Genomic DNA, 26,760 nt, shown 5'->3' with positions numbered 1-26,760 from the left:
TTTGTCTTAAATGTGTTATGAAATGTTGCATTACAATGTATGATAATCTTTTTAAAAATTGAATTAATTTTTAAAGTTAGTGTCATGGTTTAAATATGCTTAACCCCAACAATGGCACTATTTGGAAGTGTGGCATTGTTGAAGTAGGTGTAACCTTGTTGGAGTAGGTTGGCCACTGTGGGTGTGGACTTTAAGACCCTCAGTCTAGCTGCATGGAGCCTATTCTCCTCCTAGCAGCCTTCAGATGAAGATGTAGAATTCTCAGATTCTCCTGCACCATGCCTGCTTGGATACTGCTATGATCCTGCCTTGATGATAATGGACTGAACCTCTGAACCTGTAAGCCAGCCCCAATTAAATGCTGTCCTTATAAGACTTGCCTTGGTCATGGTGACTGTTCACAGCAGTAAAACCCTAAGACAGAAGTTGGTACCAGGAGTTGGGTATTGGTGTGATAGGCCTGACAATACTTTTGCTTAGAAGAATTTGGATTTTGAAACTTTTGATTTGGAAAGTGGTGGAAGGCTTTAAGTGGGGCATAATGGGCTATCCTAGTAGAATTATTGAAGACGTTGTTGCAGAGAGTGATTTGAAGTATGTGGATCTGGCCCAAGAGGCTTCAGTGGAGAAGAGTTTCATTGTCAAGAGACTACTTTTGTGGTATTTTGGTTAAGAATATGGCTGCTTTTTGCCCTTGTCTGAAGAGTTTGCCTAGGGCTAAGGTAAAGAGGTTTATACTAATTGCATTGGCAAAGAAAGTTTCAAAAAAGTCCAGCAGGGACTTTGTTCTCTGGTTAAGTCTCATGCAGAACATTTTGATCAAGCATAGAAAGCTGAGAAGGAAAAAAAAACAAAATGTTTGGTTTAAGTATTAAAGGGGCACCAGGAAGTAGAATAGAGCTGAATCCTATGTTCTAGATGACAAATTAAGGGAGTAAAATTTTGGGGAGATAAAGCCAAGCAGATCTCTGAGTTCAAGTCCAGTATGAGACAGAGAAAATTCTATGTGAAGAAAAGCTTAAATCCAGGCAAGGTGGTACATGAGACAGCATGCAGGTCTCTGAGTGCAAGGCCAATATACAGAGCAAGTTCCAGGACAGCCAAACTTAGGCAATTGGAAGGAGGTGGAAAACAGAAAGCTGGTGATGATGTAATAGAACAAGGGGCAGGGGTGTATGTTCCAGTCCTAGGAAGCAGCAGAACTTTGCAGCTTCAACCATATGACTCTGGCTTTTGAGGTAAGAATAGAAGGGACTACTGGGACTACTGATACTGGCTGGATAGCTGGAGCTAAGAAAGTAGCAGTGATTAAGAAGAGACCAGCATCTCTGAAGTGAAATCTTCTGGGAAGTGTTTTCTGAGAGCACAAGGAAACTGTGTTCCAAAGATAGCCAAGGTTGTACTTCATGCTGCAACTAAACTTGGTAAAGTATAAGAGTAACCCAGGTGGTACTGGTTTTGAAGGTATAAAGGAGTCATGGGGAGCAGCTGAAGTTTGGCATGGTCAGGGAAGGCCATTGGTGAAGGTGCAGTCTCAGTAGCAGTTGATGGCCCAGGACTGAAGGGGTCTTGCAAAGAAATTGAGACTTGGGACCATGAAGAGATTCTATGAGGGGCTATTGGGGAAACTTAGAAGACCTCCGTGTATTGGAGATTTCAGTACCATGGGATGATCACCAAGAAAAGCAGCAGCAGTGGAGTGTAGTGTAGAATGCTACAGAAGGCAGAGCTGGAGATGTGACCAAGCCCTTTGGAGGAGCCCAGAAGATCATGTGTGGATCCCAGATATTGAAACAAGAAGCTGTAACATTGATGCTGCCTTGGAGATCCCAAGATGTTCAACATGCCAGAGCCTTGTTGTATCTGCTGAGAAAAGCTGCTAAAAGAGAGTTAATTGAACCAGCTGAAGAGAAAGAAACTTGTTTTCAACAAAGATGAAAAAGGAGTTAGAGATTTGAAGACAGCTCTGACACCATACATAGAGATATAGAGTTTGGAGTTTTCCCAGCTTGTTTCTTGTCCTGCTTTGGGGATTACAGTTAATTGATTGAATGAATCGCAGAAGAGACTTTGAACTTTGGACTTTTAACATTGTTGAAACTGCTATCAACTATGGAGACTTTGGAAGTTGGACTAAATATATTTTTTACCATGATATATTTAGGTATGGCCTTCATAGACTCATATGTTTCAACAAGCCTGTTGGGGCCAGGGAGTGGAATGTCATGGTTTGAATATGCTTAGCCCAGGGAGTGGCACTATTTGGAGGTATGGCCCTGTTGGAATAGGTGTGTCACTGTGGGTGTGGGTTTTAAGACTAGCTGCCTGGAAGCTAGTCTTCTCCTAGTAGTCTTCAGATAAAGATGTAGAACTCTCAGCTCCTCCTGCACCATGCCCACCTGGATGATGCCATGTTCGTACCTTGATGATAACGGATTGAACTTCTGAACCTGTAAGCCAGCCCCAATTAAATATTGTCCTTATAAGAGTTGCCTTGGTCACAGTGTCTGTTCATAGCAGCAAAACCCTAACTAAGACAGTTAGCATAAAGAGAAATGAATTTTATTGTGACTTTTTGTACCTATGTATTACTACACTTTTTGCCTTTCAAGATTATCTATAATATACAAAGAAATGGGTTCACCTACACAGACACATGTGTCATTTTTTTCTTTGTTCTCATTTGTCCCCCTTTCCCAAAACTTCTCTGCATACTTTTTGGGGAAAAAGAAAGACTCCTTAATTGAGAAAACACCATTTCTTCATCTTAATATCTCTCTGTTTAGTTACCTTCATATAATTTAATTTAAAGTGTGAATTCCATTAATACCCTTGACCTTCTCTTATCTAGATATATCTTAATTGGCTCATCCACTAGTTATTGTGAGATCCAAGGCAAAGGAGTTACCTGGAGTGATCCTCTCCCAGAATGTGTAAGTAAGTAGAGATTTTTCTGACCTAGCTAAAAATGTAAGTGTCCTCGGGAACAATTCTGTGCATCCTCAGTGAAATTTTTACCCTCCATATACATTTGCTAGAATTTTTATCTTTGTTTTGATGCCTGTCCTCGAACATTTCTTTCTCTTTTATTAATTTCTCAGTTGCCAAGTGTGCATCCCCACCAGACATCAGAAACGGAAAGCACAGTGGTGGAGATAAAGACTTCTACACATATCGCTCCTCTGTCACCTATAGGTGTGATCCCAACTTCTCACTCTCTGGCAATGCTTCCATTACCTGCACTGTGGAGAACAAAACAGTAGGTGTTTGGAGCCCCAGCCCTCCTACCTGTGAAAGTAAGTCACAAGAATGTACTTTTTTCTTTTTTAAGGATTTATTATATTTATATGAGTGCACTGTAGCTGTCTTCAGACATACCAAAAGAGAGCATCAGATCCCATCACAGATGGTTGTGAGCCACCATGTGGTTGCTGGGACTTGTACTCAGGGCCTCTGGAAGAGCAGTCAGTGCTCTTAACCACTGAGCCATCTCTCCAGCCCAGATGTATTGTTTTCAATTGTTTCACTTACATTTTACTTTTTAAAAAAGGAAGGTGAATTTATTGTGGGAAGTAAAATAATTTAAAGTTAAAAATTAATGAGTGTGTAGATGCATGTATTATTTGGCAAGGAGATATGAAATGTGTTAGACTACTAGCAACACTATATCACATTTCTGAGTTTCTTCTTATTCATCTAAAATCTGTTCTAAGATGTTAGTTACACATAGGCAATCTTGCCTGGAAAGTATCCTGGACATGCCAACAGTTAGAATAGAGCTTAGCAGTCCAGGTGACATTGATCTCATGCCATTTTTTGCCATCTCTTTAGTAGAAGAAAGAAGAATAAATTCTACACTTTGTCTGGGAGTGGTTACGTCACCATCTTTTATTTAGAACTAGCAATGTGTATGTGGTTTTATATCCTGTTCTTGAACTAAAAGTATTTATTAGACCTGAGAGTTTTTTTGATGAAGTCTTTGAAGTGTTTTTGTTTGTTTGGTTTTTATATAGGACAGACCACCAGTGAACAGAGACTACTTTGACTTCTTCCTTTACCATGTGTATTCCTTTTGTTTCTTATTCTTGTCTTATTGCTCTAGCCAGGGTGTCAAACAGAACATTTAATAAGAGTAGAAAGAGTAGGCACCTTACTCTCATGCCAGAGTTTAGGGAAAGTACTATTTTGTTTTTTCCTATTTAGTATGATGTTGGCTATAGGCATAGACAACACATAGGCCCTGTGTTTACATGTAAGTACTAAGGAGACCAGGAATGTTAAAACATGTAGGGCTGTCCTTCAAAGGGAAGGATGTATAACTTATCTTCCATCCAGAGGGCTGGGGACAGACATAGTTAATAGCCTGATGACCTCTGCACTATCTGCATGGATGGGCCACACTGCCCCAGACCCTTTCCCTGAGTTTGTTTATCTCAGTCAGTCATGACTACTACCCTCCCCCAGATATTTATTATGAACATTGTTTACCTTAAGCCTTGCTCAGTCAATTTCTAAAACTCATCTTTATGAAACATATCACTTAAAATTTACAAATTTTTCAATGTAATCATGCCTTAAGTTTTGTTGGATATATGGAACAAAATTATTTATTGCAAAGAAACGCTTACCCAAATTGTGCTGTGTGTTAAATATGCCTAAAATATACACTACCTAGAACCAACAGTGACTACTTAGTCATTTTAAGCCAAATTTCCTTCCTGCCTCTCCCAGATTGACACTGTGCTGACCATGGTATTTGCAGAGACCACAACATATACAGATGTGCTGTTTAAAGCTTTTGTAATGTTGAGGTGTAGGTCAGAGATTGCTACTTTTTTCAGAACTTTTATTATCCAAAGATGCTGAACTTTGTTGAAGGCTTTATCTGTATCAGTTGAGATGACCGTGTGATTTATGTACTTAAGTCTATGTGCTGAACATTATAACCTTACCTATTTACCTATGTTGAAACAATATTTAGTCATTAGAATAATACCAATTTTGTCGTGACTTATGATTACTTTAGTGGGTTTTTAAATTTGGTTTATTATTTTTGTAACTTTTCTCTCATATAATATATCCCAACCACAGGTTCCTCTTCTTCCCCTCCCCTTAGTCTCTGCTCCCCACCTCCCTTCTCCCCAGGACCTTCCTATTTCCAGGAATTCCAGAGCAGGCATTCAGGGGGTATCAGGCAAACACTACATAACAAGATACCATAAGACCAGGCACATTCCATCACATCAAGGCTGCACAAGTCAACCCAGTAGTAGGAAAAGGGTCTCACAAGAAGGCAAAGAGTCAGGGACAGCCACTATTCCCATTGCTATGGTTCTTACAAGAACAACATACTACTCAGCTGTAATATATATGCGTAAGACATAGGTCAGCCCCTACAGGCTCCCTGGTCTCCATGAGTTCCCAGGAGTCTCAGTCAGTTAAATCTGTGGGTTGTCTCCTTATGGTGTATCTCTGACCCCCCTGGTTCTTTTATCCTTCCTCCCGCTCCTCAGCAGGACTCCCTGAGCTCCACCGAATGTTTACCTGTGGGACTCAGCATTTGCTCACATCTGTAACTGGTTCGCTGGTCTCTTTGACAACCATTAATGTTAGGCTGTGGTTCCAGCACACTCTGTAGGCAGGACAAACTGGAGGTTGAAGGGTTTGTGGCTGGGTTGGTATTCCAGTCCCTACACTTGAGGCCTTGCCTGCTTACAGAAGATGGCTGGTTTGGGCTGTGTGTTCCCTGTTACTAGGAGTCTTTGCTAGAGTAACTCTCATTGATTTCATGGAGTTTTCATTGCACTAGGTTTCCACCTTGCCCCTGAAATGTTCCCCCAATTCCACTTGTTTCTCCCAATATGTTCTCCCTTCCTATACCTGATTCTCTCTGTTCCCAACCCTACCTTCCTCCAGTCCACCCTCATAACCTATTCTATTTCTACTTTCTAAGGAGATTCTTGCATCTCCTCTTAAACCTTTCTTATTACCTAGCCTCTCCGGGTCTGTGAACCATATTAATAATTATCATTTACTTTATATCTAATATTTGCTTATAAGTCAGTATATACTATGTTTGTCTTTCTGGGTCTGAGTTACCTCACTTAGGATGATTTTTTTCTAGTTCCATTCATTTGTCTGCAAATCTCATGATGTAATTGTTTTTAGCAGCTGAATAATTTTCCATTGTGAAATTTTACCACATTTTCTTTATTCATTCTTCAGTTGAGAGACATCTAGGTTGATTCCAGCTTCTGACTATTATGAATAAAGGTGATAAGATTATAGTTGAGCACTTGGTAGGCACCCTTCCACTAAGCTATATCCCCAGATTTCAGTTTATCTACAATAATGTATATGATGTGTATATGTGTGATTGTGTGTGCATATGTTGTATTTATGTTGTGTATGCAGGTTCATGAGTGCAATCATATGTATGTGAAAGTCAGAGGACCTCTTATCATGTAGTTTTAGTTTTCCAAAGATGGACTGAAGGTAACCTCTACCATGTCTGGCTTTGCTTCTATGACGCATACATCAGGATAACTGTCTCTTTGGCTTTGGGTGGGGGTCTCTTATTGTATCATAGAATCACTGGGATCACAGATGCACACTACCATACCTGATTTTATTTGGGTTCTGGGGATCAGAACTTAGGTTCTTATGTGTACTTTACCTATTGAGCCACTGCCCCATGTGCTTCATCTTTTAAAATGTACTTAGCTTTTCTCATAATTCTGTAGGAATCATCTGTTCTCGGCCGAATATTTCACATGGATTAATTAGTGGTGGATTTAAACTGACCTATCAATACAAAGACTCTGTTAGAATTTTCTGCATGAAAGGGTACGTCCTCAGAGGCAGCATCTCTATCCATTGTAAAGCAGATGGCAAATGGAGTCCTCTCCCGATTTGTGAGCTCAGTAAGTATGGACCATGAAGGAGTCACACAGCTCTCATCTAAAGATACTCAGATATGTCTGTGTGGACACATGTGCATGTATAGATTCTGAATCACAGAAATTTAAATTTGGATTCATGATGTCTTTTCTCCTTGTTGGGAAGAGGAGGATTTTAGTACTCCTTGCTAGGTCATCTGTCACACAAGGTCATTCACACTTTAGCCCTAAGGAGAAGCACTGATCCTGTCCATATAAAGGATTAGTTTACACATTTCACTAATTTTTAGCAGTCCATTGGTAATTGTCTAACAAAGTGTTCTTGAAAGATAGATAATAAAATATACCCTTCTCAGATTTGCACAAAAGTATTATGTGGACTAGATACTCTAAAACAATTAACTTGTGGATCATTGTAAGAATGATAAAAGTTATACTGAGTTGGAACAGTCTAAGTATCCGTAGACTCGTGCGGCTTCCCATTCGACCCAATTTCAAGATGTTCTTATCATCTCACCCAGAACCCCAGTTATTGTTGTTGTTTGAAGCATTACTCCTACACTGAGCTTTTTAAGTAAATGAGACCACACAATATATTTTCTTTCCTTTGTTTGGTTGGTTTTCTTTATTAGATACCATACTCTATGATTAATCCACATTCCCCACTTTTCAGTACTTCATTTTTATTGTGTATAATATCCCATTGTGAAGCTGTACTGGTTTATCACTGCTGTCCCACGGGTGGGCATTTGGGTTGTTGGTTGTTACAAACAATGCTGCTCTGAACTTCCATGTGAAACTCTTTTATGTGGATCTATTTTCATTTCTCTCTGGTATAAGCAAACACTAACCACACGCTTCAGAGGGACTGTTACAATCATTTTCTAACATGGCTGTAATAATTTAGATTCCTCTGTGGAATGTCAAGGAGTCTTGGTGAGATTACAGGTTCGGCTCCCTTTCTCCCAATAAGAACCTGTCCATAAAACCCCTGAGATTCCTGGAAAGCCTGTCCATGCAAACATGGCATTCATAAACTCCAAATCTCTAGCCAAATGATTTTTATTTACCCCGAAAACTTCTTCCCACTCTACAAAGTCCATATATACCCCTGGTTCACCCCAAATAAAGTGTATACATTCAAACCTACCAGATATAAAAGTATATCCACAAGCTAAGATTGTCTCAGAGAGCCATTTCATTAAAGATCATCAGGCCTTTGCCTAAAAGAGGTGTAATACTAAGATCCGAAGAGAAGGTCTTCTTCTTGCCCTCAGCCGCCCCATCCCCCACCCTGGCATTCTCTCCCAGATGGACTGGGATCCTGTAGAACTCCACCCATTCTGGACTCAGCTTCATTCTTCCAGCCTAGTATGCAGCTGCATCTGGATATCCTGAGCCAGAGAAAGTGGAGGATGGGGAACAACATGAACTCAAAAATGCATACCATATCCTTTATCCCTCCATTTCATGTCCACCTTTCCATCATACAGTCATATGAAATTCTATGTACTCATATGTAATTTAGAAATAATAAATGAGAGAAAACATGATATTTTTCAGATTGGCTTAATTAGCTTAATGTGGTTATACTATGCCATAGACAGGAACTGGATAGAATAATTTACTTCATACAGTAGATCCTTTCCTGCAGTTTAGGGGCTGTGAAAAGGGACAGGGTGTGTGTCAATATATATTCCTGCATCTAGCTGTACCTTCCACTAAGTATGCATACTCTACAGCATAGTCAAAAAAATCAATAACAGACCATCCCAAACACATCTTTTAACAAACTGCCATTTATGAGTCCACAGAAACAGTTTTCATAGGATTAATGTTATTGCAAGTTCAATTCAATGGCCTTTCAATAGTTCCATCAAGTACCCATGGCCTAGGGCTGGAGAGATGGCTCAGTGGTTAAGCACATTGACTCCTCTTCCAGAGGTCTTGAGTTCAATTCCCAGCAACCACATGGTGACTCACAACCATCTGTAATGGGATCAGATGCCCTCTTCTGGTGTGTCTGAAGACAACTACAGTGTATAAATAAATAAATAAATCTTAAAAAACAAAATATCTATGGACTTGCTAAACAAATGCTTCTCAATTTGTTGTAACTCCTTTGAATATTCTCCAAGACAGAGTGAATGGTTCCTTTACTACTTTTAGTTTATCTACTAGCATTTAGTTTACCCAAATACCCACCCGTGGGACAGCAGTGATAAACCAGTACAGCTTCACAATGGGATATCATACACAATAAAAATGAAGTACTGAAAAGTGGGGAATGTGGATTAATCATAGAGTATGGTGTCTTATAAGGAAAACCTACCACACAAAGGAAAGAAAATATATTGTGTGGTCCCATTAAAAAGCTCAGTGTAGGAGTAATGCTTCAAACAACAACAACTGGGGTTCTGGGTGAGATGATAAGAACATCTTGAAATTGGGTCGTATGGGAAGCCACACGAGTCTACAGATACTTAGACTGTTGACCTGGACTTTCTGGAAGACTTTGCTCTATCCTCATTGCAAATGTTTGGAGAGCCAGTGTAATGAAATCAGCCCTGTAGATGTGTATATCATATGTGCAGTAGCAGCACCAGGCAAGGAAAGAAGACAGGACTCAAAGCCCAGTCCTGATCAGTGCTGTGACTGTTCTTGTCCTGAGCATTCCTGGATGAAGGGAATGACTTTTGTTTCATTTCCTTAGTCAAGAAAACAAACACAGGTTTTGTTGTTTATGAAAGTTTTCCTGCCATGTTCATTTAACAAGCTAATGCTTCGATTTAGAAATGAGGGTGTCTAAATTACAGTGGAGGAAAAGGTTGCTGTCGAGTGTAGTTGGCACAGCACACAGAAAACATTTGGTAGTGCCTTTGGTTATAACTTAGGTGCTGGGCTACACTTGGTAGAATCTTTATGTTTTCTGCTATGGATAATATGTGAGCTATTGAATTCTACATCTTATTGGCACTCTTTGATAAGACATGGTCCCTGAGAGCTATGGCAGCCACGTTAACAATGTTTTTCTCTTATTTCATGAGCAGATAGTTGCACTAATATCCCAGACATTCCAAATGCTTCCTGGGAAAACAATATTAAGCCAAAAAAGGAAGATGTATATCCAGTTGGGACTGTGTTCCGCTACCTCTGTAATAATGGCTATGAACCTGTTACTAAAGGGGCTATGACTGTGATTTGTCAGAAGGATCTCAGCTGGAGCCTGTTCAAAGGATGCAAGGGTGAGTTTGGGTTTCCAAAATGCGAGTGCATTATTAAATGTCTAAATGACTAGACCTTGTGTCTCAAATGAATATAGTTTTATCATGTAACATAAAAATTGAATAAACTATTTTAACCAAAGATTAAATTATTTAGTACCAAAAGAAACCATAAAGTTCAGGTGCTAAGATTGTAAATTTTCCTTTAGGTTACTTTAGAATCAAACAAAATAGAGAAGCCATACAGCAAGCATATTTAAGTTTCAAATTCAGTGCTGGAGGGTCTAGGGTGGAACACACAGCTTAAATTCTGTTAGAGTAAAACTCTATGGCCCTTCCTTCTCCATGTGAGGTTTGAGGGTTCTGGCAGAAGAGAAAGTCTATGAGACCATTATGAATTCAGGTAGCTGCAAATTGGCATATGTTTTGTAGTTTTTGAGCAAAAAGTAGGTTGACACCTCACAGCATTACTCCTGACCCAGAATTCTTACCTCAGTAGTATAGAAAGAGATTTGCTTCTTTCACTATTTTATAGTACATTTATGGGAACAAAAGAGCAGCTCAGGCAGGTAATTATGATTTTACAGACCTCCATGAAATTTCTAGGAAAAATTTGATTCATTTTTAAAATTCTAGCAGACACTTGCCATTTTAGCAGTAAAATCAGACTCTGATTACAGAGAAATTTTATGCTGTGGATCTCATTTTAAAAATGTATTAGTGAATATAAGCAACATATGAAGTCCTTTCGATTGACCTGTCAGTGGATCACCTCATTTTAGGGCTTGAAAACAGCGTAGAGGAATTGAATCAGTCAAAGAAAGTATAAAATTAAAACAACACCAATGAAAAGAACATGCAGGAACTCTGGAATTACTAAAAAGGATCAAACATATTAACACAAAGTCTAGAAGTAGAAAAGAAACACAGATCAAAGTCACTAACAAACTACTTTGTTGATCATAGTTTCAGCAAAATCATAGGGAAAAAAACAAAAAACAAAAAAACACAACTCCAAAACTCAAAATCCAAGAAGAGCCTACCAAAGTGGAAGAGGCATAGAGAATACCAAAAAGACTAGACCAGAAAATAAACTCCCTTGATATTTTTATAGTGAAAAAAAAAAACTAAATGTATGTAACAAAGACGCTATTATTGTAAGCTATAAAAAAGAAATGTTAAGTCATTTATAAATACAGATCCATCAGAATAACAGATGATTATTTTTCAGTAGAGATTTTAAAAATCAAAAAGGGATTGACCAATGTTCTCTATTTTTAGAAATGCCACATATGCTATTCCACACTACTATACCTAGAAAAAAATCAGTCATAATCAAAGGAGAAATTAAAATGTCACATGGTAAAAACACATTACAGTGGTTTATGGCCACAATGCTCTCTCTACAGTGAATATTTAAATGAATACTTTAGTCCCAAGAGAAGGATAAACACACCATGAAGTCACAGGAATAAATAATTCTAGAATGGTTAAATCTAAAGAGCCCTAAGAAAACACTACCATAACAACAAATGACAAGAATTAAACACTGTTTAGTAACAACTCTCAGTGTCAGTGGTCTCTATTCTCCAATAAAGAGACAGAGTAACAGATTAAGTTTGAAAACTGAATCTATCTTTATTCTGCTTCCAAGAAACACACCTCACTCTCAATGATAGATACGAACTTTGGGTAAAATTATGGGAAAGATTCTGAAGAAAATGGAAGTGGAAAATAATCAGGTTTAACTATTTTGTTATCTGACAAAATAAACTTCCAACAAAGATTAGTGGGTCATGTCATACTCATGAAAGAAATATCTGCTAAGAGATTATTATATTTCTGAACACATATGCACCAAATTTAGATACACCTAATTTCATAAAAGAAATGCTACTAGAGTTAAAAACTATAGATTAACCAAAACAGTTATAGTTGATTATTTATTGGCTCACTCTCATCAATAGATAACCAGACAAAAACTAGGCTGAGAAACATCGGACTTAAATGGCAGAAATAAAACTAACCAGACAGGTATCTACAGAATACACTAAAGATTACACATTCTCTTTAGCAGGCCATAAAATGTATTTCAACATTAGGAGACAAATAATGTTTCAACAAATATAAGAATGTTAAAATAACATTCTACATTCCTTTGGCAACAATAGAATAAAGATGGATATCAATAAGAATGGAAACTACACACTACTAAATGACAAGTGTCTCAATGAAGAAATCAAGTAGAAACTTTAAAAATCCTATAATGGAATTAATATTAAGCCACAATATGTCAAAATCTATGGAAAAATAAATATTAAGAGGGTAATTAAATACCTACATAGGCACTAAATACCTACATAGGTTTTTTGAGAGCTATGAAGTTAATGACTAATACACCTAAAATACTTGGAAAAAATCAGATAAAAACACACAAAATACTGGAATGAAAAAGATAATGCTAGTGTCAAAATTAAGAAAAATACAACAAACAAACAACAATACAAAGAATTGAACTGAAGAGTTGGTTCTTTGATGATTTATAAGATTGACAAAGGTATAGCCAAATCAATAAAAGGAAAGAAAGAGGTCCCAAATTAGCACAATCATAGATGAAAAGGAAAACATAACAAACATTTAGGAAATCCAAAGAATCATAAAAAATATATTTTAAAATCCTATATTCTACTCAATAGGAAATGGGTGAAATTTCTATGTGTATATGAGCAACCAGAGTTTAATCAAGATGAAGTAAACAATTTTAAAAGATCCAAAACATCAACAATAATTAAAAGTCTCCCAATAAGAACTCCACAGAAAGACTAATGGGATCAACTAACCTGGATCCTTGTGGCTCTCAGCTTCAAAACCACCAACCAAAGAACATCATGGGCTGAACCTAGGACTCCCTACACATATGTAGCAGATATGCAGTTTAATCTTCATGTGGGTCCTGAACAGCTGCAACAGGGACAATTTCAAAAGCTGTTGTCCATATGTGGGATGTGTTCTTCTAGCTCGGTTGTCTTGTCTGGCCTCAGTAGGAGAGAAATGCCAGGATAGGGTGATATATGGGGGTGGGGCGGTTCCACCTTCTCAGAGGTGAAGGGGAAGGGAGTGGGGGAAAGATTGTGTGGGGGGGTAACTGGGAGCAGTGAGTAGAATGTAAAGTGAATAAGTTAAAAAATTAAATTTAATTTTTTAAAAAAGACCTCCCAATTTAAAAATATCCCAGGGCCAGATAGATTCATCATAGAATTCTTTCTATCATATCTTCAAATAATAAATAATAACAACACTCTTTAAGTTTTTATGTAAAATAGAAAAGGAAGGAACTCCTCTTTTTTTCCCCACTAAGCCTGTATTATCTTGATACCAGAATCAGATAAAAGCCGAACTAAAAAGTACAATTATAGGTCAATGTTGAACATAGACGCAAAATTTCTCAGTAAAATAATTATAAACTGAATTAAAGAGAAAGCAAGTTTGTATCAACCTAGATGCTTGCAAGGTGATCCACACACTACTTTAGGGGAGTAATCATTAGTCTTATCTAGCTGTGAACTGTTGCAAGCTACAATAGTTACTAGCTTAGCAAGATTTGCCCACTAGTGCAAAAAAGGTATAAATGTTATGGGAGTAACCAATCACTTTCTCCTTGTACTTAGAGACACAACAACAGAGCTATTAACAATTGGTGGCTGCCTGGAAATAGAGTCAGACTTTTGTTGTTACATTGTTCAGGGATACAGCCTCTGATAAGCTGCCCATACTTCCGGAGATCATCCTACACCTGTGCAGATACTGAAAGCATTAAGTTCACTTGATGTGTTTAAAAAAAAAAGATATATGAAATTGAGAGGGAATAAGGAATAAGAGAGAATGTGTGGAGAGAATTGGAGCTGACTTGATTAAAACACATTAAATGTATGTTTGAAATTCTCAAAATTATAAAAACGTGCTTACTTGAAGAAAATGACCTAATTTGATTGCTCTATAAATTTTATATGAAATACAGACTAAGTTTTGGGTTTCTTTTCTGCTGATCCAAACTTTTCTTCAGTGAAGAGAAGTTCAACTGAGAAATTGAATCATTAATGATAAGAACTTCATGTTGATATTGTTGACTCTTTAATTCTCCTTTTTTTCCCTCCCTCTCTAGCAATATGTTGTCCAGTACCAGATCTAAAGAAAATTAGAGTCATTGAGCATACAAAAGTATATCCTGAGGACGGCTGTACTTATTTCTATGGTGACACAGTATTATACTCATGCCGTGATGGTAACACCTATTCAGCTACTTGTGAATCGGGTGGCACATGGTATCCCAAAGCACCAATATGTTCTCCAAGTAAGAACTTATCTAACTATGTTTTGTGGGGGGAAGTTTCTTCTTTATTTTTAGATTCTATTTTTATTTTATGTACATTGATATTTTACCTCCATGTATGCCTGTGTTAAGGTCATATTTCCTGGAACAAGAATTCTCTTAAAGACAGTTGTGAACTGCCATGTGTGTGCTGGGAATTAAACCCAGGTCCTCTGGAAGAGCTGACAGTGCTCTTAACCATTAAGCTATTTCCCCAGATCTGGAGTTTCTTTATATTAATAGTATGAAGATTATTAAAGAAATTTTGTTGAGACCAATGCAAGGAAAATTTAAGTACAAGGCTACCTGAGGCAACATAGTTGTGAGGTTGGGATACAGAGGAAGTTCTGTGTATCTTTTTGTTGAGTTGTTGAATTGTTCCCTTCATTGAACTGTAGAAATTGCTATTGTCCCTCATACTTTTGTTTCCACTTGCTTGATAGGTCTTCTTTATTTTTTGCTTGTTTGTTTGCTTGCTTGCTTTTCAAGACAGAGTTTCTCTTTTTAGCCCTGGCTATCCTGAAACTTGCTTTGTAGAACAAGCTGGCCTTGAACTCACAGGGATCCCCCCCTGCCTCTTCTTCCTGAGCACTGGGATTAAAGGCGAGTGCCACCACACCCAGAGATGGATCTCTCTTAAAACTTTGACTCTCAGTCGGTGAATGCATATTGTAAACCACAGAAAGTTGCATCTAGTTTGCAGAATCAGCCAGCTAGTTTCTGTCTTTCTGTTGATGATTTGAGAATATTTACATATAAGGCTACTATTCAAAGACAGTTACCAACTCCTGAAATTTTGTTTGTTGTTTTCCGGCTGCTTGGGATGTTTGCTCTGTACTTTTTCCTCTATTAATTTTAGGGGTTTGCTATTCCTGCTAGACATGATTTAGTGCTGCCTAGCTCCATTTTGTTAAGATACCTCTCTCATAGTGTTTATTACTTTCTGTGCTCTCGTCGTTGAAAATGTCTTGCTTCTCTGTATAGTGTCCCTTTAGGTCTCTCCTGCAATACTGCAAGCTTGGTGGTAGTAACTGCCTTAATCTGTGCTTTGCCTGCAATATCCTTATATCTCCGCTAGTTTCAAAAGAGAGGTGTTATGGTCAGTTTTAGTTGTCAGCCAAATCACCCGAGAGGAGACTCTCAGAGAGGGATTGACTAAATTAGGCAGTTTGTTCATGTATACGTCAGGGTGGAGAGAATTATTTTGATCATGTTGAGGTGGGAAAGGCCTATCTTGAGTACGGGTGGTACCAGTCTCATAGGTGTGGTCCTGAGTATGCACATGTGCATTCATCCCCCTCTCCTCCCTGACTCTGGCTGTAATGAGACTAGTGGCGTCATGTTCCTGCTGCTTTACTTTTCCACAATGATGGACCTAGAAATGTGAGTGAATGTAATCTGAACCTTCAGTTGCTTTTGTCAGAGTGTTTTAACACAGCAGCAGGAGAAGCAACTCAAATAATGCTTTTGCTGGTAATAGGAGATATGGTTGTTAGGTACTGATTTCAGGGCTTGAAATATAATGTTCCATAGTTTCCTAGCTTTTAGACTTGATAAGTGGAAAAAAATAACAACAACAACAACAACAACAAACTGATATTTTTCTGACATTTCTTCTTCTGTAGGTATGCTATTATTGTCCCCTTCCAGCTTTAATATTGTCTCTTTGCTTTATTTATTCCATATCATGAGTGTAGTTTGTCATAGAAAGGGCCTTATGCTTGAATCTCTATTTCTCTAAGTGTCTCTTGTGTTTTAATGTTTATTCCTTTCTGTAGCGATAAATATTAAAAATGAACCACCAACCCTTGGTATTGAATTATAGAGCTATATGGCATTTGAGGGATATTTTCATCTCAGCCAGACTTGGCAGACTCACTAAGTTCCCAATTTCCATCCCAGTCTGCCACTAGAAATTCTCTGGTCCCAGTGGCCATCCTCTTGCGACTTTCTGTTTAGATTTTCAGCAATTTCCCCCATAGTTATTGTCACTATTTCCACTAGCCCAACAAAAGCAAAACTCTAGAAACTTGTAATTCATCAATCAGATTCATATCAGTAAATTCTCTCCCCATAAAATATCCACACAATAAACTCAAAGTCAATTGATATGATACAATCTGCCCACATAGACAAGACAAATCGCCCCACAATAATCCATCCCTATTGAGACATTTATAGCTACCTGTGAGTATCCCAAAGCCACACAGAGATGGTTCATCCTTGTCCTCCTCCTTCTTGGATTCCCCTTTCCTCCAAGCTTTCTCTGTCTTTCCAAAATCCTGTCTCTGCATAAATTTTCCTCTTTTTATTCACAGGCCTTGACTTATCTTATGCCTGCCCTCCCTGCATATCAACCACAACAACTTTCTCGAGATCTGCGAACTTTTCTGCTTTAACTCCATTCAATAAAATTTTGTAGGCCTTTAGTGTCTGTCTTCGTTCTTTCTCCATGAATTCATGGGTTTGTTGCCTTGCTAATGTCCCAGAGTTCTTGGCTGCTGCTGTTGCTACAGCCATTTCCTTTTCTTCTCATCAATGTTTATATTTGATAGCCCATCAACGTTGTCCTATCCTTCTGATGGCCTTTCTTCTACTTGTTAAGTAGGAGATGACAATGCTTTCACTGTGTTTTTTTTTTTTTTTAACTTTGATTCATTGAGTTTTGTTTATATTTCTGTTTTTCAAAAATCTTTGTTCATGTGTTGAATATATTTCCATGTTCCTGACTTTTTATATTGCTTGTTTCCTCATTAATTCTGTTGACTTTCCCCATTATTTTGCTGACTTTCATCTCAAGCTCTTGGGTTGAATGTATGTTTATATTCCCTTTTAGTTCATTGATTATTTTCTAATAAACTTCCAAAGACTTAAAATTCACTTTACTTATGTTTGTATCTTTTAACTCAGTAGTTGAGGAGTCTCTCTCTCTCTTTTTTTTTAATCGTAGACAAGTCATCTTGTCTTGGATTGTCATGTTTCCTGAGTTTCTGAACCATTATTTGTGATTCTGTTGTTATGGTCTCTCCTTGGGGTTTGGAGATGTAGAGATGTAGAATCTTTATCTTAAGCAGCCTGCTCCTAATCGCTCAATCCTCAACACCATCTAAGATTAAAAGTATTTGGTTTGGGGCAATATCTGCTTCCCTTTCTTCCAGGAAGGGGAATCATTGACTGGGTCTAGGAACCAAATTGACTGATTGATGGGTGGTTCCACACTTTGCATGAGTTTTCTACATATATATAAAAACCTTCATAAGGAACTAAAAATATGGAGAAATAGCCAAAGCAAAAAAACTTTTGGCAAAGAACAAATTATTTGTGAGGAAACAAGAACAAATTATTACCTGGGATATGGATGGTAAATATGAAGGAAGTATTATATTACCAGAGCTCTAAGAGAGTTGTCTTCCTCTGGAGGTCCCAGAAAATTAGACCCAGCTGCTCATGCCAGAAGATAAGTTGGAAAATAAGGGTGAAAAATGTAGGCAAACAATTGATATAACCATGTTGACAAGGTGGGAGAGATCAAGCGTCTCGGCCCTTCTTTTATGTTTAGGTTTAGGTAAAAGAACAGAGGCATTGTAGGTAGGTTGTTCACTACCACTATCTTACTTATGGTTTTGCAAAGCCACTTCAAAGAATTTATGTATTAAGGGATCAGTCAGGTTCTCAGATGGTTTCTCCTGTTTATAGAGAAAGCAATAGTTACCGACCTGGAGTAGTTGTCCTCAAGCAGGGAGGTGATGTCATTGTGGAGTGGTCTATCTGAGAGACTTCGCTTTTCCTGAGAGGTGATTTTAGATTTAGAACAATTACTAGAGACCATAAGGCATTGTTCTAGGTTCTAGAATAAGACTTAAAAGCAAAATACTGAGTTTCTCTTAGTAGTTTAATTCATTATGGGGAATGAGATAGGTAAATTTAGGGCTAGAAACTCCCTTCCCACTCCCTCTCTGTGTGTATGCAAAAACATCCACATGCCTCCGGAGTCAGTACTTCTGTTATACCTCCTTTGAAACAGTTTCTTATTTTGGGCTGATACATTAGGCTTGCTAGCTCAAAAGATTTCAAGGACTCTCTTGCCTCTGTCTTCATCTTCCCATAGAACTACTAGGATTCCAGAGATGTGCTTTGTACTGTGCCTAGTTTTATATACATTCTGGGAACTCAAACTCACATACTCTGATGTACATGACAAGTGCTTTACCCCTTATCCATCTCCCTTATTCCTGCATCACCAGATCTTAGACAGATACTTCTTAAATAATTAACAGTTTAAACAATGCTATGACAAATTTCTGAGAGTAAGAACTTAAAGAAGGGAAGATTTACTTTGGGCCATGGAAATAGAAGGTATACTCTGTTTGGGTGATTCAGTTACTCTGAGTCCATGCTGCAGTTGTCATAAATGTCAAAATGAAACAGTGCTGAATACTAAGTAGTGGCCAGAAAGCAGAGATATTGGAAAGAAGGAGAAGGGAACAAGATACATACTTCAAAGGCATGTCTACTGTGTCCAACTATGAGGCCTTGGTTTCAAATCTTCCCGTTACTTCCCCAAATGCCAACAAATTATGAATTGATCTCTTGATGAAGTCAGAACCCTCATGGTCCAGTTGCTTTTTTAATGCCTCCTCTGAACACTGCATTGCAGTGATGAATTTCCCATCATTCTGGGATACATTTGATGCAATGCTTGGGACTATACTAGGGTTCTAGCACAGGGCACTACTCACTTTATTCAACTTTCTCCTTGCTGGGTGTGGACCGCCAATGTGTTTCTTTCCAGATGGTTGCTCTGTATGTATCTTGTTTTGTTCATTATCATGATGCTAAAGCCGCCATTTTTATTTTTCTTCAAGTTTTCTTCTAAAACAAAGCATGTAGTAAACATTTTCTTGGTGGAGATGGGTCGGCTTTTTGGCTAGAGAGAGAGGGTTCAGAGATTACAGGTGCAATGAATATCTTTACCGAATTTTATGGATGTTTCAAAGGGAGAAAGTTACAACTTGCCAAAGTTCTTCAAAGTCTGTGGTGGAGTCACTCTACCGAAACAAAGACCAGTTGGTAAGATTAAAAATAGAGAGCAGTTTCAGAACATTCTCCAAAAGAAACACCCAGGAAATAACTCTTCCAAAGCAATGACTTGGAACTTTGTCTCAACTACTGTTTTAACGAAGAGCCATATATCTAAGAGATGTGACAGGCAAATGAGAGGATAGCCTTAGATTCAACACTAGGATAGCCTTAGACTCAACACTAGGATAGCCTTAGACTCAACACTAGGATAGCCTTAGACTGAACACTAGGATAACTAGGATCAAGCACTATAGTCTGTTCCCACAATTCCTCGCATCCTGCTGGGATCTGTCTGCGCTGACAAGCAGGAAGACAACACATACCTTTATTTTAGGGAAGGGCAGACAGAGGTTTGAGAGATTTATTATTGTGAAAATTTGTATTGTCATCAGGAAAACAGGAAAAGCAGACAGCCACTCTATATCACCAGGATTTTTCATTTGATTCTCCTAAATGTTTTAGTGAGAAAATTTATGGCATCCCTTACACATCTTAGTGTTAAATATAGACAAGGTGCAATCTGGAATGGGATCCAGCCTTTGTGTAAAAAAAAAAAAAAAAGGACCCTGAAAACTGTCAAAGGAAGATGGGGGAAGGGCTTGTGTGTCAGCTTTCTGTCACTAGCACAGACACCTGAGACAATCAGCTTGTGTGGAGGAAAGGTTCCATTTGATTCAGATTTGGTTCTATCGACCCCATTGCTTTAGACTTGTGTAATGGTGACACATGATGACAGGAGTGTGAGCAGGAGTTCGGTCATGAGCTAGAGAACAAAGACAGAGAGGAGAACGCTGGAGATGAGGGAGATCTATGTGTTCCCCTTAGAGCCCTCCTTGCTACTTAGCCTTCCTGGTTAATATCCAGTCAGAAGTGAGTGCATAGCATGCTTATCATTCTGGGTCTGGGTTACCTCACTCAGGATGATTTTTTTTCTAGTTCCATCCATTTGCCAGAAAATTTCAGGATATCTGCTTTTTATTCTCCACAAAGAACACATCCCCAGTGACCTAAGAACCTCCCATGAGGCCCCATCCCTTAGTTTCCAACTCAGCCCTATACTAGTGTTGTCTGGGAGCTAAACTTTTGACTTTTAGGACACAGGAGAAAAAAATCACAGTCTAAATTATACCAGGGTACAGTTTGAGGATTCATGTTCGTGAGCCTAAGGCTTCCAGGAAGGTAGTGCAAGTACCTGGCTTTGGCCCAGTGACCTTACAGGTAGGGAAGAAAAAGCACAGCATGAAGCATCCCAGATACATAAATCCTGAGAAGTGCTGTCTGACTCATTTTACAAGCTCACCTTCTCTCCTGTGTTTCATCATCAAGGTTGTTATTTCCCACCTATCGTTGCCCACGGAAGTTATACTGACTCAAGTTCTCCATACTCAATCACATATACAGCTACATATAAATGTGATGAAGGCTACAAACTAGTTGGAGAGAAAACCATCTCCTGCAGGTTTTCACAATGGACGCCAGAAGCTCCACAGTGTAAAGGTAATGACACCCCCTTCCACCCCATGACCACAATGGTAGATTGTTTTCAGGAATGGGTAGCAAAGTTTTTTCCTGCCAGATGAAGAACAAAACATTTCATTATTTTCTTCTTGTAGTATTTCTTTCCTTTCCTTTTTATTCCTTCCTTTATAACTTTTTGTTTTTAATACATCCCCATTGCAGATCTCCCCTCCTTCCATTTTTCCCACCTGCCCTACCCCCCCCCCCACAACCCCACTTCCCATCTCCCCCAGATCCATTCTGCCTTCATTTTCCTTCATAAATGAGCAAGCATCCCAGGAATATCCACTGAATATAGCAAAAAAAAGATCAAATAAGACTAGGCAAAACCTTCATATCAAGGCTGAGTGAGACAACCTAGGAGGAAAAGGGTCTCAAGAACAGATGAAAGAGAGACACTCCATTCCCACAGCTAGGGATCCCACAAAAATGTCAAGCTAACAATGATAGCATATATGCAGAGGTCCTAGCACAGACCCATGCAGGGTCCGTGATTGCTATTTCAGTCCCTGAACCCCTATGAGCTCTGCTTAGTTTATGTTCTTGGGCCTTATTCTCCTGGTTTCCTTGACCCTTTTGTCTCCTATATTTCTTTCTTACCCTCTTCCATAAGGTTCCCAAGCTCTAAGGAGAGGGGTCCAATGGAGATTGTCAATTGGGTTCCCTTTCTGCCTAATGTTTGGCTGTGGGTCTCTATCTGCTGCCATCAGCTACCTCTGGTAGCCTCTTTAATGGCAACTGGGCTAAGTATTATCTGTAAGTATATAAGGATATCATTAGGAACAATTTTATTGATTTTTTTAAATCATAGGTCTCTGGGATATCCAGTCTCTGATTCCTGGTTGTCTAGGCAGTGTTAGATATGGGCTCCCTCATGTAGTATGGGCCTCAAGGTAGACCAGTCATTGTGCCAAGTTTGTACCATTGTTCTAGTACAACTAGCAGGCAGGATAGACTACAGTTTGAAGGGTTTGTGGCTGGGTTGTCCAAGTCCTACATCTGGAAATTTTTCCTGGTTACAGAGGATAGTCTCTTTAGGCTCTGAATCATCCATTGCTAGGAGTCCTTGTTAGTATCCTCATAGAATGCTGAGAGTTTCTGTTAGACTAGATTTCCACATCACCCCCCGTGGCCTGCAATTACAGTTGTCTCTCAAGTGCTCTCTCCCTATATCACTCCCTTCCTCCTCCCACCTGATCCCTCTTATTCTAGGTTATATTACTTAGGATGTTTTGTTTGTTTGTTTTCTTAGTTCTGTTGTTTCCCTGCAAACTTCATTATGTCATTTTTCTGCTTTAAGATCTGAGTGTTAACTCCCCTGTGTAAATGTATTACTTCTTTATTCATTCTTTTGTTAAGGGACATCTAGGTTTTTTCTAGTTTCTGCCTATAATGAATGAAGCCACTCTGAACATAGTTGAGCAAGTGTCTTTGTGGTTGGATATATATATACACTTTGGGTATATGCCCGAGTGGAATTATTGGGTATTCAGGTAGATTGATCTGAAGTTTTCTGAGGAACCACCATATTGATTTCCAGAATGGTTGTATGACTTTGGACTCCCACTAGCAAAGGAGAATGTGGAAAATGGGCTCCTTTCCCCACATCCTCACCTGCATGAGATATCATTGTGTTACTGACCTTAGTCATTCTGTCAGGTAAGACGCAAACTCAAAGTAGTTTTGACTTACATTTCCCTGATGGCTAAGGATATTGAACATTTCTTTAAGTGTTTCTCAGTCATTTTGGTCTTCTCTGTTGAGAATTCTGTTTAGCTCTGCACCCTCCCTTTTAAATTGGCTTATTGTTTTCTTGATATCTAGCTTCTTGAGTTCTTTATATATTTTGCATATTAGTCCTTTATCTGATGTGGAGTTGGTAAAAACCTTTTAGCATTTTTGAGGCTGCCTTTTTGTCTGAATGATAGTATTCTACAGAAGCTTGTCAGTTTTATGAGGTCCCATTTACTGATTGTTGATCTTAGTGCCTGTGCTATTGGTGGTCTGTTTAAAAAATTGTCTCTTGTGCCAATGCACTCAAGGTTACTCTCCACTTTATCTTTGACCAGATTCAATGAATATGGGTTTTTATGTTAATGTCTTTGATCCACTTGGACTTGAGTTTCATGCAGTGTGATAGATATAGAGCAATTTGCATTCTTCTACATGCCAACATCCAGTTAGACCAGCAGAAGATGCACTCTGTTTTCCATTGTGTGTTTCTGGCTCTTTTATTGAAAAATCAGGTGTCTATAGGTCTGTAGATTTATGTCTGGATAGGGTGGGTAATTATCAAGAGTATGAGAGATTTGGAGAGTTTGGCAGGGTCAAGTGAGCAGCCTCTTTAGATTTCTAGCAGTCTGTGTGGTCCCTGATAGAATGGTGAGTCTCTGTGTAAGTTGCAGGCTGTGACATGGTAGCTAGGAGGGTATGGAGGGGATGTGGGTTGGAAATAAGGTGGGGATATGCTGAGATAGTAAGAGTGAGGGGGAGTTTAGCAGTCTACCTGAATTTCTCACAGTCCTCTGTGAGAGTCAATTTTGTCTACTTTAAGTAAAAAATATGAACAGATAATATTCTACATAAAACCACAAAACTACACACGTTTTAATTCAGGCTCTGTTGAGCTTCTTTCAAACATTAGAGTGGCAGGTTTTATCATAAGAACTGCTAAGGTACCACCTACCATGATGTAGATGATGGGTGTTGAGAAAACCCAATTGTTTATAAGGAACAAGAAGAGTCAGGATTAGGTCTTATTTTATGTTCACATACTATTAATGGTGCTACATTTGCAGTAATTTATGATTTAATATTCCTACTACACAAATAAAAAGTATCAAAGTTTATGATCAGAGTCTTGAAGGACTATTTGCAATAAGAGTTTATATGCCACAGGGGGCATCGTATATACTTTTAAAAATATCTTGTCATGTTATTGTTTAAACCTATTACACCTATGGACAAATTTCATACTTTTTCTGTATCTGAGTTTTCTTTATTTAAAACAGAAAAATAATACACTCACTTAGCAGGAGACTTAAGTCAAAATCATACTATAGGCACACACTGTCACAGATGTTTGATACTTAGCTAACAAAATAAGTGGAAAACAGAACAAGCTACATGAAAGTTCAGTTCACTCTTTTTTTATGAAGACTATTACCATGCCTTTTCCCTCAGATCATGGTTATCTAAAACATATTTTCATTATAGCTCTATGTCAGAAACCAGAGATAGAAAACGGAATGCTGTCTGCTGATAAAGACCAGTATGTTGAATCTGAGAATGTCACCATCCAGTGTTACTCTGGCTTCATCAGGGTTGGTTCCCAAAGCATCACTTGTTCAGAGAATAGAACCTGGTACCCAGAGGTGCCCAGATGTGAGCAGGTAAGTAACACAGATCAAGAACTTCTGTGCCATCGAACACTAAAATGCTTTTCCCAGCCAATAGTGCTGACCTCTGACTTGCTGTAGATCATTTTTAAGTCATTCAGAGACCCTGGGTTTTTGTTGTTGTTGCTGTTGTTTTGTCTGTTTGTTTGTTTTTGTTTTTCAGTCAAGTCACTTGGGGAGTTGGCATAGAACATTTTTCTCTTTTCATTTGAGTATGTAAAACACTGAATTCTGTAAAAAGTGAGGTTCCATAGACTTAAAAATACTGCCTTATATTTTTCTAGACCACATAATGTACTCTTGCTCTATTTCTTGATGGTCAGCTGAAGCCACTCACTGCAATCTCAAACCTGCATCTCTTGCAGGAGAACTCTAAAGACTGTGAGCATGTGTTTAAAGGCAAGAAGATTATGCAATGTCTGCCAAATTCAAATGATGTGAAAATGGCTCTGGAGGTCTACAAGTTGACTCTGGAAATTGAACTATTAGAGCTCCAGATAAACAAGGAAAAACACACTAACCAAGAGGTATGACTGGGTGTTCTCTCAAGGAGGAGGAAAAAGTCCCTTATTGACTTTCTGACTTCAGTCCCAAACAGATCACCTGCAATTAGCAACCTTTGTAACGTTGGCACCAATGTTCATGGTAATAAATACCTGCTTAGAATAATTCATTAAAGCATAATGTTGTAAGTTTATGAAATAATTAATCATCTTGTGGCTTGTAAATTTGCTTTTCAGAATGTAACATCTACTTTTTTTCCAATTAAAACCAATCTTGCTCTTGTAATTCACTTACTCCTATATAAAATTAATAATACATTTGTTTAAAATATGAAATACAAAATTCACTTTGGTTCACTCACCGTTGTGTCTCCGGACTGCTCACTCGCTCATAGTTTCACACATGCACACTGTCCAAGTCCTTAGAGTTCAGAGTAACTGTCAACCTTCCTTATACCCCTTCCCACATACAGCCAAGCCAGTCTAGGCTCCCCCACTGAAGGATCCCCAGCTTTCTGTGAACTGTGAATAATGTCTTTCATTCAGGTCAAGCCATCACCTCTATGAAGGGGACTCACATAGTCTCTCTGACCTTCCTCCAACCTGAGAGAAGGGAGTTCAAAGGACTGATGGCCAAGAAGACCACACCAGCCATTTGTGTATTCTCAAGGCTTCTGTCGGGATTTGATCACCATTTTCCTTAATTCTGAATTAACATGGCTGGAGCCACTTTCCCAATACCTGAGGAGGAAGCCTGGATCTCCGTCATTTGTGTCTGAGTTCTCTCTGTAGGCATCATCCTTCTTTCCTCTGAGCCTTCCTCGTTCTTGTCTGAGTGCCTCCTGTTGTCACTACACAAGGAACCCTGTAGAGAACTTTAGTCTTTTCATTTACTTTCCCCAGACCTACTGCAAGGAGGCCGTGGTACACACACACTTTCCCTGGGCCTGAACTTTGAGAGTGCCACATGTGGTGTGGGAAGCTCGTGTCTGCCATTGTAAAGCTAGTAACAGTTGACTTGGAATTGCTTTCTTGGGTGTCTGCTTTTGGATTTTCCAACATAAAAGCAATTGGGGTAGCTGACTTACCTAGAAGATTCTGGTAAGCACTGAGAGAGATGGTGGTAAGACAGGAAAAGGAAAAGAGCCAAAGAGATCATGAAGATTGCTATTGCTGTTTCCCCCAGGGGCCCAGTCTCTCTGAGAACACATAGAACATGTCTTGGAGCTAGCCTCCTCCTGATTAGGGCCTGGGGTGTGCATCCACTTACTGACTCCAGGAGCACTAATGCCCAGTGGCTGCAAAGCATATTGGAAAGAAGGGGGGTCACTCTGATGGAGCTTGTTTGTAGTGAGGTTCAGGGTAGGCCAAGGAAATAGGAGCAGGGTGCAGAGGGTTTGGTCTAGAGTCACATGTTTTGTATGGTCACATCAGCTGACATGCTAAGTACCCCCCCTCCCTCTCTCTCTCTGTAAGTCCCATCAGGTTCCTGGTCAGATGTCCTCTGTTGCCCTTGACAATGCATTCACTTCCATTTTCAGAGTCTCTCTACAAACTGGCACAGACCGCTACCACTTGTTACATGCTCACGAAACTACCTAATTCAAATGTATTAATAATTCAACAACCCACTGACACATTTGATTCCCACCTGGTTCTGGACGATCATCATAATCATCATCGTTAGCTCCCCTGGTACCTCCAATGCTCCCAGAACAGCACGCCCTTTTCTGATGACTCTGTTTAGCTGCCCTATGTGGACAATGT

General features: G+C 38.8%; 1 protein-coding gene across 1 annotated transcript in view; it reads left to right on the top strand.

Annotated features, from left to right (window-relative positions):
- Window positions 1-25,023, top strand: part of LOC308421723 (C4b-binding protein alpha chain-like) — a gene marked incomplete at both ends in the record, with an annotated part of 29,549 nt that extends 4,526 nt beyond the window's left edge. Inside the window, 7 exons of the mRNA XM_080918143.1 lie at window positions 2,852-2,937; window positions 3,102-3,296; window positions 6,744-6,923; window positions 9,950-10,144; window positions 20,901-21,071; window positions 24,309-24,484; window positions 24,856-25,023. Coding sequence (XP_080774269.1) covers window positions 2,852-2,937; window positions 3,102-3,296; window positions 6,744-6,923; window positions 9,950-10,144; window positions 20,901-21,071; window positions 24,309-24,484; window positions 24,856-25,023 — 1,171 coding nt within the window. The remainder of the gene's footprint in view (window positions 1-2,851; window positions 2,938-3,101; window positions 3,297-6,743; window positions 6,924-9,949; window positions 10,145-20,900; window positions 21,072-24,308; window positions 24,485-24,855) is intronic.
- Window positions 25,024-26,760: the final 1,737 nt, after the last annotated feature.

This window comes from Micromys minutus (assembly GCF_963924665.1).
Source record: "Micromys minutus genome assembly, chromosome: 6".
NCBI classification, from domain to species: domain Eukaryota; kingdom Metazoa; phylum Chordata; class Mammalia; order Rodentia; family Muridae; genus Micromys; species Micromys minutus.
The sequence above is the reverse complement of the archived record's forward strand: the minus strand, read 5'-3'. Positions and strand labels throughout refer to the sequence as shown.